Genomic DNA, 16625 nt, shown 5'->3' with positions numbered 1-16625 from the left:
ATAGAAAAGTGAAATTTTCAGGTATAGGCCTATTTATTTAATAGCCTTACAGAATGTTTTCGTAAATCTAATATACCGTATATACGTATTATTGAAGATAGTGTATTGAAAATTTTGAAAATATTCCCATGGAGATTGTTTGTAAGGAAATGAATTAACAAAGCAACTACTGTTACATCATAAGCAAAAGATACGTGCTCATGAGTTGTAAAAATGTCAGCTCTATAGCTTCAGCAGATTTCGAGAAAATAATTTAATATTCTGATGATAGGAAGTTGCTCACAAATATCACCTTAAAAGCATAATGCGATAAGAGTTTTGTTATTTAATATTAGTTACACTTAAAACAAATACAGTACCTAGGTAACTTTGCTTTGTACTGTAATATTATTTTGATTAGTTTATTGATTACTTTTGTAAGGCTAAAGATACCATCAATATAAATTCCAACTTATCATGTCATACTCAATCTCTTTCTTTGGAATATCACTTTCTTTATGAATGATGCGTTTCATCCACTTAATACAGTATAATGTTATACTAATATGGAATTTACAGTAAGTGAATATTCCTTCTTAACTCTCGATTATGTTATTAAGATTTAAAACACAAGTGCAATATTAAGAAATCAATGTTAGTACTTTTTTTACAGACAATATAGATAATATTAAACAGAAAGAAGCCATATAAAAATAACGACATAAAATTTCACGTTCCGTTAGAAGTTTGTGAACCACTGTTTTCTTAATCCAACAGGTTGATTATTCATATACACAACCCTTCCTCTTTCCATACTTAGCGCTTGCTGCCCACGCATGACGTCAAGGTCAGAAAAATGCGCTTGCTTTGACATCGCTGCGGAAGAGGGTGGAGTAGTACTAGCATGCATAGGGAATCGTGAACGGACCTGTAGGGACGCCGGCGTATAATCACTCACCGCCTTTCAAAAAATTTTGATAGGAAGAGGCTGGAGTGTGTTTAAGAATGCTCTTTATATTCGTATTACCTTTCAATGAGACTATTTGTTGCGACTCATTTGCATTGTTGTTTTGAGGTAACGTTCGTGTTCATTGTGAATCATATTTAGATTTTAATTTTGCAGTAATCATTATTTCAGGCGCGACTTATTTGGTACAACACTGGGACACTGGCCACTCTACCACATTATCTTCTGGCCTAGTTGCCTCATAAGTGGTGCTTTATTGGTATCACTTGTAAGGTTCAGACTTGTGTTCGGACAGTTTACTAAACAACAAACAACTGAGACGCTGCAAAATATGGTATAAAACTACAGTAAGCTCCAGTCGGGAAACTCTATACTGAAGAACGAACTCTAGACCTTTCGATACTCAGGTAACCCTGAAAACAAGAATTTTTCTCGATTTAAAAAAAATGTGACCGTTATGATTTGGTATGCCCTCAATCCGAAAATGCATCTCTTTTCTTCGTATCACGTAAGGTTTTTAAGATATACTATGATTTCACTTTTCAATAAGTGCTCTCCCAGGAAACATCTCGCGTGGGTTGGGGGTTGTAAACCAAAACAAAAACTAACGTATTTTATAAGTTTATGAACTATTTTCTGTTTTTTATGGTTGTTGGCATGTTCTTTTTCACTTCTAATAAATAAACAAATAGTGATGCCTTCTATTCAGTAACTTTCATAACAGTTCAAAGTGAGGTTTACGCAATGAACAAACAAGGATGTGGTTTTCAGTATTTAAAAGAAACGATTACCAGTTTGAGTGATGGCAAATTAAAAGAGGGCATTTTCATCTGTCCACAAATCCACAAAGTTATGGCTGCCTCTTTTTTTTTTTTAGAAAAAACTTTCCATTACAGAAAAAATGGCATGGAGCGCTTTCAAAGAGGTTTGCTCAAATTTCCTTGGAAATTTTAGGGCAGACAACTACATCGAACTTGTGGAAATCATGTTAAGTGGATATGACAAAATGGGATGTAATATGTCTCTCAAAACATACTTTATACTTTCTCATTTGGATTTCGTTTCTCCAACCTTGGAGCGGTAAGCGATGAACATGGGGAAAGATTTCATGAAGAAATATCTGAAATGGAAAGGCGATTTAAAGGAAGATCATCATCCAGCATGCTTGCAGACTATTGTTGGTTCCTTGTGAAAGACAGTCCCGGGTCTAGTTATAAACGGAGGTCATCCAGAAAATCCTTTTAAATGGTAAGTTCAAATTCCGAAATTTTTCTCATTATACACATGAAATATTGTTATAGTTGCAGTGTTTTTTTGTTTTAAACTATGTAATATCGTATTTTTATCCAGTACACATTTTTTTCAAGTATTATGAGGCATTTTGAATCCCTACTCTATTGTAATTTTATCAATAGCAGTGAAAAATAAAAAAATATTTTTTTTTCATAAAGAAATTCAATTCACTTTCTCTGGAAAATGGTACGTGCTGGTGCAATTTGGATTTTAAATTCAGATTTATGGCAACATATTAATTATATTCACCTATTTTTATTTTGGAGCAAGACAAAAAGTAAAAAATGTGTTGTTCAGTGTAATAAGTACTCTACTGCTCAGGCAGCCTTCTTTTGTCGAAAAAAGCCCAGATGCGAAACTATCTATATTTAACTGAATAATTCGTTTCATGAAATATACTCTATGTCGAATCTTGTTTTATTTCAAGTCTGTGTCTCAATCTGTCCTTAAAAGTAACCCGAGAATCCGATTTAAGCGTTAATAATGAAATATTCCATTAATATCAGGCTCCCCTATCCACACAACTTCTAATGAGTTCTAAAATTTGGCAATGAATGGATGTACTTACTTTCTCTAAATTTTCAGCCAATTTCTTGTATTGATTCAAGTGCAGAGTTAACGTGTGCGGGCCGTACAGAGTTGATGCACCTTCATAACGCTGCACCTGTGTAACAAACACAAAATCTGTAACAAATCGTCAAATTCTTCCCTTTGTTGATAGCATAGAAAACAGTATTAAATTTAAGTGACAGTGGCAATGCAGATTACCAACTGCATTTACAATTAAATAAAAAATATAATATACCTTTTACAGTAGCATAAAAAATTACGATCAGCCTGGCCGGTATTGATAATCAAATAAGAAATTTTTAATACCGTTGTGTAACGTAATATGAAACAAAAATAATAATAAAAATCAGAGAGTGATTACATAATTACGTCGCTTCGCGATCATTATCGAACCCGCGATGTGAATTAATTTTAATGTACCAGTGCCGTCGCCCTAGGTAGCGTAGTTGATATAGCGCTAGTTTTCTATGCTCGAGGTTACGGGTTCGATTCCAGCTGAGGTCGATGGCATTCAAGTGTGTTTAAATGTGACAGGCTCATTTCAGTACATTTACTGGCATGTAAAAGAACATCTGCGGGACAAAATTCCGGCACACCAGCGACGCTGATATACCTCTGCAATTGCGAACGTCGTTAAACAAACCATAATTCTTTTTATGCCAGTGCCTAGGGGATATACAGAATGGATTAAAAGTCGCTCTCTCCAAACACTTCCTTACATTTAATTACATTCAATTTATATTTGATTACACATTCCTTTGCAGACATTGTTCAAAATGGAGGCCCTGTTTCTCGATACGCAATTCGCAATGTTTAGGCACTGATTTACAAATGGCAGAACATAAATGATGACTTGCATCGATTTTCACGAATGACTTCTATCATAGTCGCAACTGATGCAGATGCTGCTCGGTTTCTGACAAAAAAAACATCATTTTTTAGGATACCTTACACAATGCCGATTCATTTTGCCGTTTAGCTTAAATGTGGATTCATCAGTCTATAGAATTGTTTGCAAAATTCAGGATCGGTTTGATGTCGAATGCAAGAAACTAGCGTTATTACGTGCAGAAGCAATCCAATACAATAAACACAAAACAACAACAATAACAAGATATGACATCGGAAACACAGTTGACGCACGAACACGGTTGCCAACCCACCATTTATAACACCAGTGATTCGTTTATTCAAGTTATGACATCTGTAGGCCTATATGTGTAGTCTACAATTATGAAACTTAAAAACGAATATTGGAGTAAGCGACTTTGAGAGTGATGTGCGGAAAGCAGCGGGAAGCTAACGCATTTACCTTTCTATCACCAATCCCATCGACGCTAAATAACAGAGTAGTTGATACAGCGTCGTTAAGTAATAATTAAAAATTTAGTTTGTGTGCTTGAAACGGGATTTCATGAATTCAGTTCTAATTAGGGGAGTAGTGGGTACAGTGAGACACAAAATATTAAGACATGTATGCAAGTGAAATTTCAAGACTTTTTAAAATCGAGTGAAATAGAAATATACATATATAATAATACATAAACAGAAGTGTTAATAGATAAAGGACATAATATACAATGCGTGTTTGTCAAAAAAATGCAAATGTCTCACTGTTCTCAATCAGGAGGGTACAGTGAGACACCACAGTGTCTATTAACGGACATTGAAATTATTTACATTTATTTCAAAAGAAAAGAAAGCTTGCTGTCTCTTTATCTTGCCATGTTCTGTAGACTTATTTAGAATAATTTTGATGTCTGACTTCGAAACCATTGAAACATCTGGAACATTTGGAAAAGTGAATTTTCCATGACTTTTCAAACTTTTGCGAAAAAATAAAATGAATTTTTGGTGACAACAAAGCTTATAATTATATGAATTTAATTATTTATTATTGTTTAATATTTTCTTAAATTTTGTGAATAATTATTTATTTAGGCCTAAGAAATCATTAAAATGTAATGTATCCCTTATTTTAAGCTATAGTTCCTAAATTGGTTACTAGTATGTTCATTTTTAATGTTAGTTACCGATAAATGTAATATAATTACAGTTTATTTTTGCAAATCATTGGTAAATGGGAACAGTGAGACGTCTCAGTGTACCCTTCAATGGCATATCTCACTGTTCCCTTTAAGCATAGTTCGTTTAAAAATGGCGCCATTACTTCATAATCAAAATAAGAAAGACGAAACTTTGCCAAACATAATTTCAAATACCATAGTATTAGGCAACAAAACATTCATGTTTCTATTTCATTTGTATATCCAATATAACCTTCATTAAACACAAGCCAAAATTTTACGAATTATTTTTTCATCACTCACCTTTATAACTACAATCAAATCGAGTATGAAAATACTGTTACTCTAATAAAAATGTCTCACTGTTCTCCCTGTCTCACTGTACCCACTTCTCCCCTACCCTTTTAAGATATGAGCCAGTCCCCAGCGATCACATAGACTGACGCCAGCAATGTACTCTATTTAACCTCGTCTCAAATGTTATAGAAACTAGCCCCGGTTCGTCCAGGCATAAACATTTTCCTTCCCATTTTTAGGCCTAATAGTTTTTGGATTGTCAGCATTATTATTGCATGTAATATGGTTAAACGTGTCTGGTACGAAGGTGTACTTAGTGTTTTCTTACTGTAAAAATGAAATGGAAGTCATGTACGAGTATAATCACTTCCTCAAATTATGGGAACATGTAAAATGTGATTAAATGTAAAATAAGACCTTTTTAAAGGAATCTCTAAAGTAGTAACAGTACCGGTACTTCATTTTCATTTCGGTAACACTTCTAATAAAGTCTTATCCTGATACTGACGTGTTTTGTATTCCGTCATTTTATGCTAAATGAACGTTTCTTTTTCTCAAGCTTTATTACTCAGATTCTTTTTATCTGTTAGAACATAGGTGGAGTTCGTTCAGTACTGCACACTTAAGGTTCTTTCTTACAGTTAAAAGAACAATTATTATATTAACTTTATTTTTCCTTTAACAAAACAGCTATTATTTGTAATATAAACACTTGAAATATGAATCTAAAAAATGTTGTAAAGAAATAAAGTGTACATAAAAAAATGTTCATATATTTAAATTGGAGTATAGTACCGGACATATTTTTAATACCGACAATAATAACATTCATAGTTGTCTGATGTTGTCGGAACATTACTACAAGCTTCGTGAGCACACATTTTACAAGACGAGCATTGGATTCAGACTTCATTATATATGTTTCTCCACACAAAATGCAGGCAGTTTCCATAGCTTCAGAGATATGTTTCTTTCTGGTTCTTTGAGGTTTTGTTTTTTTTTTTGGCTTCTAGGTTTCATCTTCCTTTGGATGGTTTATGATTACCTTCTGACATCATTTACGGTCTATAAATTACAAATCATTAAATTAAATTACGAAGAAAATTATAAGTACCACAAAATAACATGTCCGATACTGCCTGATTACACAGTGTCCGATAGTGTCGGACACGACTAAAAATATCAAACCAAGATTATTCTAAAACTATCACTTTAACAACATTAAATCAAATAAGAAAGCATTATGTGCAATATCATTAAATGATTTGTATGAGATATAATACTTACAGACACAGCGGGAAAAGCTTGGAGAGCGTTACACTTTGTGATGAGGGTACTAAGAAAAGGCTCTGATAAATCCAAAGAGATTGCATATAAATCACTAGTACCTCCAGTAATGGAATATGGTGCTGCATGTTGGGATCCTTACAGATTACAACATATTAAGACACTGGAAAAGATTCAAAATCGGGTTCTCAAGTGTTGTCGGAAAAATTCACCATTAAAATGGGACACACTCAAGGACAGGAGAACGCGAATTCGATTATGCGCACTGTTCAAAACATACAGAGGTGAGCCTGCCTGGAGAGAAATAAAAAATAGGTTGCAACCGCCAAATTACTCTTCAAGGAACGATCACTCATATAAACTGAGGGAAAGAAGACAGAGGACGGACACTGGAAAGTTTTCTTTTCTCAATCGTACTATCAGGGACTGGAATGCTTTACCTGCAGACTTACTAAAGGCATTACCAACAACCAAAAATGTATTTAAAAATAGGCTTAAGGACTTTACTAATAGACGGTAATTATACACAGTATTTAAAGGATGTAAATCATATTTTGTTATTGAAGTGTTGTATCAGTGAAGAATTATGTTGTGTCAGTGAAGTGTGTTGTGTCAGTGAAACGTGTTCCTGTCAGTGAAGCTTTATAGTTTATAGTGGCAGTGCAAAGTATTTGAACAGTGAAATGTTTTTGAAGTGTTAGTGAAATCAGGATAGAATCAGTGAAATGTGTCGTAGTTCCAGTGCAGTGAGTGAGTTGACAACGAAATGAGTGTAATATTGAAAGGTACTTGTGCAGATATGAACATATCATACTCGTGGTTTTAGTTTGAACTTAGGTTTAAGATACAAATTAGATTTATTTTAAATGTTATTTTAAGTGATCGTTTCATTTAATTTAGGATATTCCCTGTTGTTGTTATTATTATTATTATTATTATTATCATTATTATTATTATTAATTGTATTTTTAATTAATAAGTTTATTATTGTCATTATTGAGTGTAATTAGTTACCACTGCCACCGTGTATATGCCCATTGCAGTGTGAAAAAACACATACATACATACATACATACATGCATGCATACATACATATATACATACATACATAATCAATTTATTTTATTTTAAATAAGTTTATCTTAACTCGATACAATTCACAACCAAGAGATAAAGGTGCTTGGTGTGTGTGAATGTTTACAGTTTCTTCTCTCGAGACCAACAGTGTAAGAATAAGTTTTTGTAAATGTACTCGGAGACTTAATGTCTTAATTGTAAAATAAATTTGATTAACAAAGTTATTTAGTCAGCAATAAATTTTGACATCTATTTTTAAAATAAACTTATTTCGTCCATTTTTGTGACCGCGTTCTGCTTCTGCTACTTTGAGGTATTCGTGTTAAACTGTGTTAATAACCACGTATATTTGATTCCGAACATAATATTAATTTAATACGAATAATATTAATTTTCATATTATACAGTGTCGTTTCAATGGATCGATGGATAATAAAAGATAATAAAAATGACAGTTATACAAATTCAGAAACAAGTCTGTCACCTTGTCATTATCACATCTCAATGCTGGTAATTTAAAAACGGGCGAATTAACCAAAAAACGAAAATATGATTAATCATATTTGGCTCTTGGATTTATGTATGTACAGTAGCGAAACTCCTCCCATTTCCAACAACATATCTGTGCGAAATGGGATTTTCACGATATGAAGCAACAAAATCAAAATTCAGTCATCGCCTGGATGCCACATTAAATATGAAAATTGAACTTTCTTCCATCTCCCCAACTTGATAGAAATTTGTGAGACGAAGAAATAACACCATTCTTCACATTAACAATTTTAAGGTAATTTTTTATAATTATGCATGTAATTACTAAAAAATACAAGCAGTTTATAAATACTAGAGTACTGCGCATTTATGAACTAATGACTATGCATGATAATTAATGTAGTTTTAGACATACCGGTACTGCCGATGTTAAATACGTACAGAATATAAATATGGAGGCATATTAAATTTATATCTATATTAATCTAGCGATTAAATTAAATTAATTTCATTCGAGGATCCGTGAATTTTTTCGAGTCGAAAGGGATCCGCGATCAATAAAGTTTGAGAACCACTGTGATAGATGACACGAGGGGAAGGTGGAAAGAGTTGGTGAGATGATAGGGAGGGAAACGGAGTACCCCGAGAAAGGTCCTCTGCTTTTATCACCACAAATTCCATCGCGACCTACCTGGCCGGGGACCGAACGCAGGCCATTCGGATAGAAGACAAGCGCGCTAGCGCTTCAGCCACAGACGCTTTGTTTATGGCAATTGTTTCTGTAATGAGGTAATAAAATAAATTATATCATTCGCCATACGAAAAAGAAACTGAAATGTTACGAGAGGCAACAGAATGAGTAAACCCCAGAGTCATAGTGTGGACGGAATTATTGTATCAATGGAGAAACTCATGGCCCTATCGGGAATCGAACCGGTGACCTTCTTGCATGCACCTGAATGTCTTATCCGCGCCTCTCATATTTTGTAGATTTCTGAACTACTAAATACTTATCGATGCAATTTATATGTGTAGCCAATTATTTAACTTTCCAGTAATGAACATTCGTTCATTGTTCTTTCTTCTGATTTAAGGGGTACATTTCAACTATAGGACTTAGTACAAATGGCCCATTGTGCTACAGATTACCTTATAAACTAATACGATCAGCATAACTAAAGACTGCAATATGTTCTGTTACCCTCCTGTCCACAAGAATTATTTCTGCAATGCTCTACACGCATCTTCTTTTTCTTAACGGGAGCGTGCCGATGCCACCCACAAAATATCATAGCTGCTTAGTGACAGTGGGTCATTCTTAACATATAATTATTGGTAAAATGAATGATCGAACATATTAATTTCATCCAAGATACAAGGTGCAATCAATATCTGTATTTCCGAACTGCACTTGTATTTATTGTACCGTTAAATATACATGCACGTTGCTTCAATATCTGTTGAGTAAGTCTATCACACATCGTCAGATTACCTTTAAGAACTGAGCTTCTACACACGGATTTGTGCAAACATTTCAAGAACCTACTGCGATTTTTCCTGGAATCTCTCAATATACGCATTGTGACTAGTTTTCATCTCGTCTCTTAAGATATGCATTCAGTATAGATTACAACAAGCGTTTCCTTGGTCCTAGATAACTTCTCCGTTTCCAATGTCGTGTGTGTTGCCTACATTCATGGCGATTCGGAAAATTACTGATTGGCCCTTGTATTATTATACTTACTTTCATGCGACTTAGTTCATGGAGGGTGCGGCTTTTTAGCCTCCTAGAACAACATGAGCCATTCGCAATTGAGCAACGTTGCCTACTTATATTATTAAGACTCAGTCGCTGTTAGTTACTGCAAATTTAAATACCACTTGCGCCCTGACCAAATGTTGTAGCCACGAAGAAATGGGTGGTGGCTTGAGAAGAGAAAGCTTAATTTATTTTCTTCCACTGGTTACAATATTTATTATAAGTTCAAGGTTCTCTCTTTTATGATTATGCTAAGATGATTCTCACTGAAGTAGTGATCTACAGTTTATTTGAAATAACATAACCACCAACCACTGAAACATCTCACGAAATGATAGGAATTCTATAAATTCCCCGACATCTTTTTGTCCCCAAAAGTTGTAATATGTTATCTAATGTCAGACGATTGGCAACAAAGATTTTGTCCTCTCGCACTCCATTTTTCATAGTTATTCTCAAGATGAGCTACCGAAGTACAGACTTTAAGATGGTCTAAATTCTTTTTTCTTGTAAGTCACATAACGGAAAATTTGGAGACTGATATATTCCAATTATGTGCAAATGCTTGGCCGGACAGTCATGTCCTGTGATCAATCTGAATGCTGCTACAGAAGATTTCCGTGCTAAATCAGAAATCAGATGTGAATTTTGATACAAAATGTTCAGTTTATTTCCTTGAGATTTGGATATAAAATTTTGATTATTAATATCTTGTACATCAATTTAACGAGTCATTTTACAGAATGAAATGTAAATTTATCAACAGGTCTGTAAATGGCTTTACTGCCTTTCTTAGCCAAAGCATTGGCATTTTCATTTCTTAAAATTCCAGAATGATATGGAATCTGTTGGAAAATCATTCTATTGTAAAGCGTTATTAATTGAAAGAACAACTGAGAAGGATAGGGTTATACTACTGATGAAATAGCCGACTTAGAATCTGGCAGTATCACTAATGATATGATATAAAACACGTTTAAAACTTTCATTTATGGCTGTAATTTCTCCATTAAAACTTGTTTTAACATAACCAAAAGGTCTATAAACTGAAAAAGAGAGCAGGTTACTCCTGCATCAGCACCTTGCTATCAGGAAATCAAGGATCCGTGTGTACTTGTTCTCAAGTCTTAGTATATAAATTAATATATTTTAACAAATTTCTTCTGCTCTTACCTCAATACTAGGAAACAGCATGTAACATTCCGCAATGAGCACTTTCAGTATTTTATTAGTCACTTTGGCATATCACAAAACTCTAATTTAGGGCCCCTTTTGTTTTTGCTTATAATTAATGACTTATCTGAAGTAATAACTAAATCAAACTGCCTTTTATTTGCTGACGATTTAAACTATTTAAAACTATATCCTGATCTAATAGATGAATCTAATTTGCAAACAGATAATAATGCTCCATCTTGGTTTAAAAAGAATTGTATGTTGCTTAACCTAAATAAATGTAAATACATGAGCTTTTCACCGAAAAGAAGTGCAGGAACTATTTATTATTTTATAAACGGTGTACGTTTAGGATCAGTATTAACTGTTTAAGGCCGTATTCATAGACATTTTTAGCGCGGGTTTCCGATGGATGATCAGCGTTTTTCGTATTCATAAACCAGTGTTAGCGATAGGATATGACTTGAATTCTGTACTAGTAACCAGTGGATAGCCGGGGCTAGCTTAGTACGCTCGTAGCGTGTGCTGCGAAATGTCTATGTATACCACCCTAAGAATTTAGACGTAATATTTGACAAAACTTTAACTTTTAATTCCCATATTACGTCAATAAAATTGTTAAATCTGCTTAAAAAGCACTTGGATTTGTTATAAAATCAATCTTCTTAATGTATCCAGTTGTTTGCTGAAAACATAAAGTCCACTATACTCCACTGTAGTCTTTTCAGTTCTTGTTTTTCATAAGAAATGAGGGGTATTTTGATCGGTGTTCATTATAGATGCTAGTAGCCAGAGTCGGGGTGTAGTGGATATATAGGCCTACTGCAGAGCTGTCTTTTGCAACGGGTACCTATGATTTTAATTTAATTCTTTTGTGGTTTATGGATGGACAGTATAGAAGAATGTGTTCCAGATCTTCATCATGATTATTACACCACAGACAATTAGGATTATCAGAAAGGTGAAATTGGTGTAGATACATTTGTGTGACAATGTGACCTGTTCTGGCTCTTGTTAAAAATATCTGAACATGTCTGGGCAATTTTTTGTACATTTACAGGTCATTTGGTTTCTTCTTAAGGGACTTAAAATTTTTCCTTTGTCAGAAGAGAGACAATTGTTGATCCATAGGTTTATACAATGAGACCTTACTGAAGCAAAGACACTGGATATAGATATCACTTGAAGAGGTCCTGGTTGCAGATATGTTGCATGTTTTACAATATTATCGACATTCTTGTTTCTAGGTAAGCCACAATGACTAGGAATCCAGTGAATTTGTTATAAGAAATTCGAAACTGTTTAACAATCCTGCACTCCTGACTCTACTATACAACAGTTTAGTTAGAAGTAAATTAGAATATGCCTCAATTATATGTAACTCAATGCAACATGTAGTTGAAATTATTCAAAATAAATTTTTAAGATTGTATTTTAAATCGTTTAAAAATGCTTGCTCCATTCGGACACCAACATTGCAGCTAAGATCAATGCTTCATATGAAATCCCTCCAACATAGGAAATCAGTATGCATAATTTTATTTCTCTGGAGAATACTCACAAACAAAATCTATTCTTCAGATATATTCAAATTAATCCCTTTTTATATCTCATTCGTTAAGTACTTAAAAAGTACTTTTCTATGTTCATAGATCAAAGACAGTCATAAAAATTCAACACTAATCTGAATGTTGTCCCTTTATAGCAGCGTTGTCAGACAGAGCCTAAACGGAGCGGAGAGCTCCACTATAACTCGTTGCGTGCTCCGATGCTTCCACAGACATAAGCAACTTCACGCTCCGACTGCACGTCTCTAGCTCCACAACCTGTTTCGGAGCTTACAACTCTGACACTACTGCTTTAAAGTAAGTTAAATACTCCCTATAATATTGATTTCCTTGCACGAACATATGATATATTTAAGAAACACATTTATGCAAATTTGAAAGTTAATTAAGAAACTCTCTCCCTCTCTCTCTCTCTCTCTCTCTCTCTCTCTCTCTCTCTCTCTCTCTCTCTCTCTCTCTTACATTCAACATATTCAGGTTATTCAGTTTACTCATTGCACATATTACAATACTCTGCTGCAAATAAGAGTACAAATTTGTTTTACATTATTAACAGTTTTCTTCTGTCTTCCTTGTAAAATCAAAATGTTAAGAAGGTGCTTTTATATGCAGTAATGCCCGTGTGCTAATAAATGAATAAATAAATAAATACATTAATAAATAGATAAATCAATAAATAAATAAATACATAAATAGATAAATAACGAAATAAATAAATAAATACATAACTAAATAAATAACTAAATACATAATTAAATAAATAACTACATAAGTAAATAAATAAATAATTACTGGGTAAATAAATAAATTGAGTAAATAAATGACAATTTTTTTTATTTTAGTAGGTTATTTTACGACGCTTCATCAACATCTTAGGTTATTTAGCGTCTGAATGAGATGAAAGTGATAATACCGGTGGAATGAGTCCGGGGTCCAGCACCCAAAGTTACCCAGCATTTGCTCATATTAGGATGAGGGAAAACCCCGGAAAAAACCTCAACCAGGTAACTTGCCCCGACCGGGAATCGAACCCGGGCCACCTGGTTTCGCAACCAGACGCGCTAACCGTTACTCCACAGATGTGGACTAAATAACTAAATACATAAATATTTAAGAATGATTAATTAAAGTTTTCAAATCAATGTTTGTAACTCTTCGCAGTTTTCTATTGTTATCCGCAACCTATCTCATGAATCTAAGAATATCAATTTCTCAAAACGAAGCAATTCTAATTTGTGCAGCTACTTAAGATTCATTCAGTGGCTCCCGCTACCTGATACTCCTCTGGTGTTGTGATGTAATCGCTGTAGGTGTTGCAAAGGCCAACCACCACAACATTTTTGCTTCTAAGACCGCTCACACTACTGCTCACAGCTTCCCTCAAACGTCGTCCCGCCATGGTGGTGAACTCTCCCGGTACACAGGCCAACGCCACGTTGCCAACGAGAGCCAGCTGCGTGGACACGATGCGGGGCTGCCACTCGAACGGGAAGTCCATCTGTGCACAGAAAATGTTCTTGTCCGTAACAGGGCACGCCTAGTGATTTTAATTACAGCGCTGGATGGCTCCGTTGAAGACATATGCGAAAAAATATAGGAATAAAACAAAACTTAAGTGAAAAAAAATTGGACGAATGCAAAATCAATTAAATACAACAGAATGAAAGTAACAAACAAATCATAGAAAAATCAAAAGCAAGAAACGAAGGAAATATGAAATCAACGCATAAAAACAAAGAAACACGAAAGATATGAAATGAAGAAAATATAGTAAAGAGTGATAAAGTTAGTAAGGGGAAAAACTAAGGAAATCAATATACCATAGAAATAACCAAAAAGTAAACTCAGTAACAAAATAAACGACACTAAAAGTGATGACAAAAAAGGAAGGGCAAAGAAAGAAGAAAGCAAGATGTAAAAACCAGGTTCAGAGAACAGAACACCAAATTTACTACCTGTTTTGAGTAACTCGGAAACTGCACACCAAAATTTACCTACCTCCTTTAGATCGCCTGGAAATTGCAGACCAAATTTTTCTACCTGCTTTGAGGCACCTGACGGATCACGTAGTTTACAGATCAGATCGAAACACGCTCTCAATGAAAGTGAACTATAATTTGTATTACAGAATGTGACACATTACGACGCGATGCACTACAAGAGCGCCCTCGGTGGTTGAAACCTTGTTCCGACGTAATTCCCTATTGCTGCCGTGGCGAAAATGCAATCGTGCGCCGAGCCACTGTGCAACCTGCAACGTGCATAGCACCTATGGAGGGAGGCGGACACCCGAAGGGAAAGTGGAGCAACTGTCTGAATTATTAACGGATTTCATTTTTCTTACGTCAAGCACTTAAATATAATTTTATACAGTATAAGGTTACAAACTAATGTTTAGTACGTGTAACGAAGAAAGAAATTAACAAGAAAACATAGGACACATTATCACAATCTAAAATTAACTGTCTTCAGAATGTCTCTGCGACAGAGTTTCAAAATCAGGAATTATGTCACTTATTGCCAGTCGTAGTTGATCACGAAGGTATTTGTCTGTCAGTCGTAATCTACATTAGGTTTTTACTATTTTCATTATTGAAAATAATTTTTCACAAACGTAAGTTGTAGCGAACATGGCTTCAACAGAGCACGCGAAAGAACGAAGCTTCGGATGTTTATTTTTTGGCAAAGATTTGAAAGTTCAACATTTGTCAAGTCCTTACATCTAGCTTTCATTGTAACATTACATTGTAAATCTGTGAGTTTAAATTGAAGACCTAACCGCATTATTCGTATATCTTCTGATAAAGGATCGATATAATAATAATAATAATAATAATAATAATAATAATAATAATAATAATAATAATAATAATAACAATAACACTTAACCTTTTAATGTTTCATGAGTGATATGTAGTATAATGCCGTTTTATGTTATACAACAGTTTTCCTCGTAATACTTGTGAACAAATCATACATTTAATATTCTCACCACATTGGTAGCAAAAAAATGCGTCCTCCCACCCTACTTGAAACTTTCGTTTTTGTAAAGGTACATGGTTTCGAGAGAGACATTGCGGTGATACGCCACTCGCAGGTCAGAGACAAATACAAATGCAACGGAGTTTGACTCCAGTGAGTGAGAGGGTGTGAGTTGAGGAGCAAGAGACATGCACAGCTATCATTGCGAGCCACAATGTGCTCGTGAGTTACATTTTCGCCACGACTGCCCTATTGTATCAGCTTACTTCTACCGTTGTTCCGTTGAGAAATAAGTACTACAATTAATCCCAGCGAACGTTCCCGCTGTTTTCTTCGTTCGATCAGCGGCAGGTCTCCCTGCCTGTATCTGCGAACCGATCGCGCTTTGCCGGATTAAAACTCACGCAGTATATTGGTATGTTATGTTAATAACTAGAGCCCGGATGTTAAGCAAAATGTCTTTTTTAAACTGAGTGTATGTATGAAAGACCTATTAGAGATAAACACGTTTCCACACATTTGGAGACGAAAGGCCCAAATTTAATTTTGCCCTTTTTGCCTATTATATATCCCATCGCTTATTTTAAGGTTAAATGCCTTTTTTTAGTCTTTTTACGTCGTTATTGTACATTTTTTTAATATTGTCAGTGCATTTAAAATATACCACACGTAAATTATATAAAAAAAAACAAAAAAAAGAAAAAAAAGAAACGGTTGTACAAATTAAAAATATATACTCAATTCGCTGATAATCTTATTCTCCAGTAATATATGTTTCCAAGAAGTAGTAAACTTTTCTCCTCTACCGATTCCATCTGCTATGTCAGTTAACAAAGATGTTTGAACGGTATAACTCTCAGTGTTCAGGTCACTTCGGGGTTTACCAGCGAAAGAAAGGGGATGAGGGAAGTATTAAAACCAAGTCTCAAAGTCCCGTTACTGTTGTCACTTGCATGTACAAGTCACGCGTACTTTGAAGTCTCTAATACTTCGCACACTCCTCTATTTGAGACAATAAACAGTCGGTTTTTCCCGATCTCTGAAAGAAAGAGAGACAGTTCTTCTGAAATAAGTTGTTTTAACTTTGCTCCAATCACTTCAGTAGTAGTAGAAAGATCTTTTCCACTATGAAAACGTTCTCTCTAACAGGC

General features: G+C 34.4%; 1 protein-coding gene across 4 annotated transcripts in view; it reads right to left on the bottom strand.

The window, feature by feature from the left end:
- The window catches only part of CDase (neutral ceramidase), a 440785-nt gene that overhangs the window by 58249 nt on the left and 365911 nt on the right, over positions 1-16625 (bottom strand). For all 4 annotated transcript variants that reach the window (XM_069812523.1, XM_069812522.1, XM_069812521.1 and 1 more), the window contains exons 10-11: positions 13766-13990; positions 2808-2903 (exon numbers count right to left, since the gene is read on the bottom strand). In XM_069812523.1, the coding sequence (XP_069668624.1) occupies positions 2808-2903; positions 13766-13990 (321 nt within the window). The remainder of the gene's footprint in view (positions 1-2807; positions 2904-13765; positions 13991-16625) is intronic.

Source organism: Periplaneta americana, chromosome 16, assembly GCF_040183065.1.
Source record: "Periplaneta americana isolate PAMFEO1 chromosome 16, P.americana_PAMFEO1_priV1, whole genome shotgun sequence".
In the NCBI taxonomy this organism is placed as follows: Eukaryota; Metazoa; Arthropoda; class Insecta; order Blattodea; family Blattidae; genus Periplaneta; species Periplaneta americana.
The sequence above is the reverse complement of the archived record's forward strand: the minus strand, read 5'-3'. Positions and strand labels throughout refer to the sequence as shown.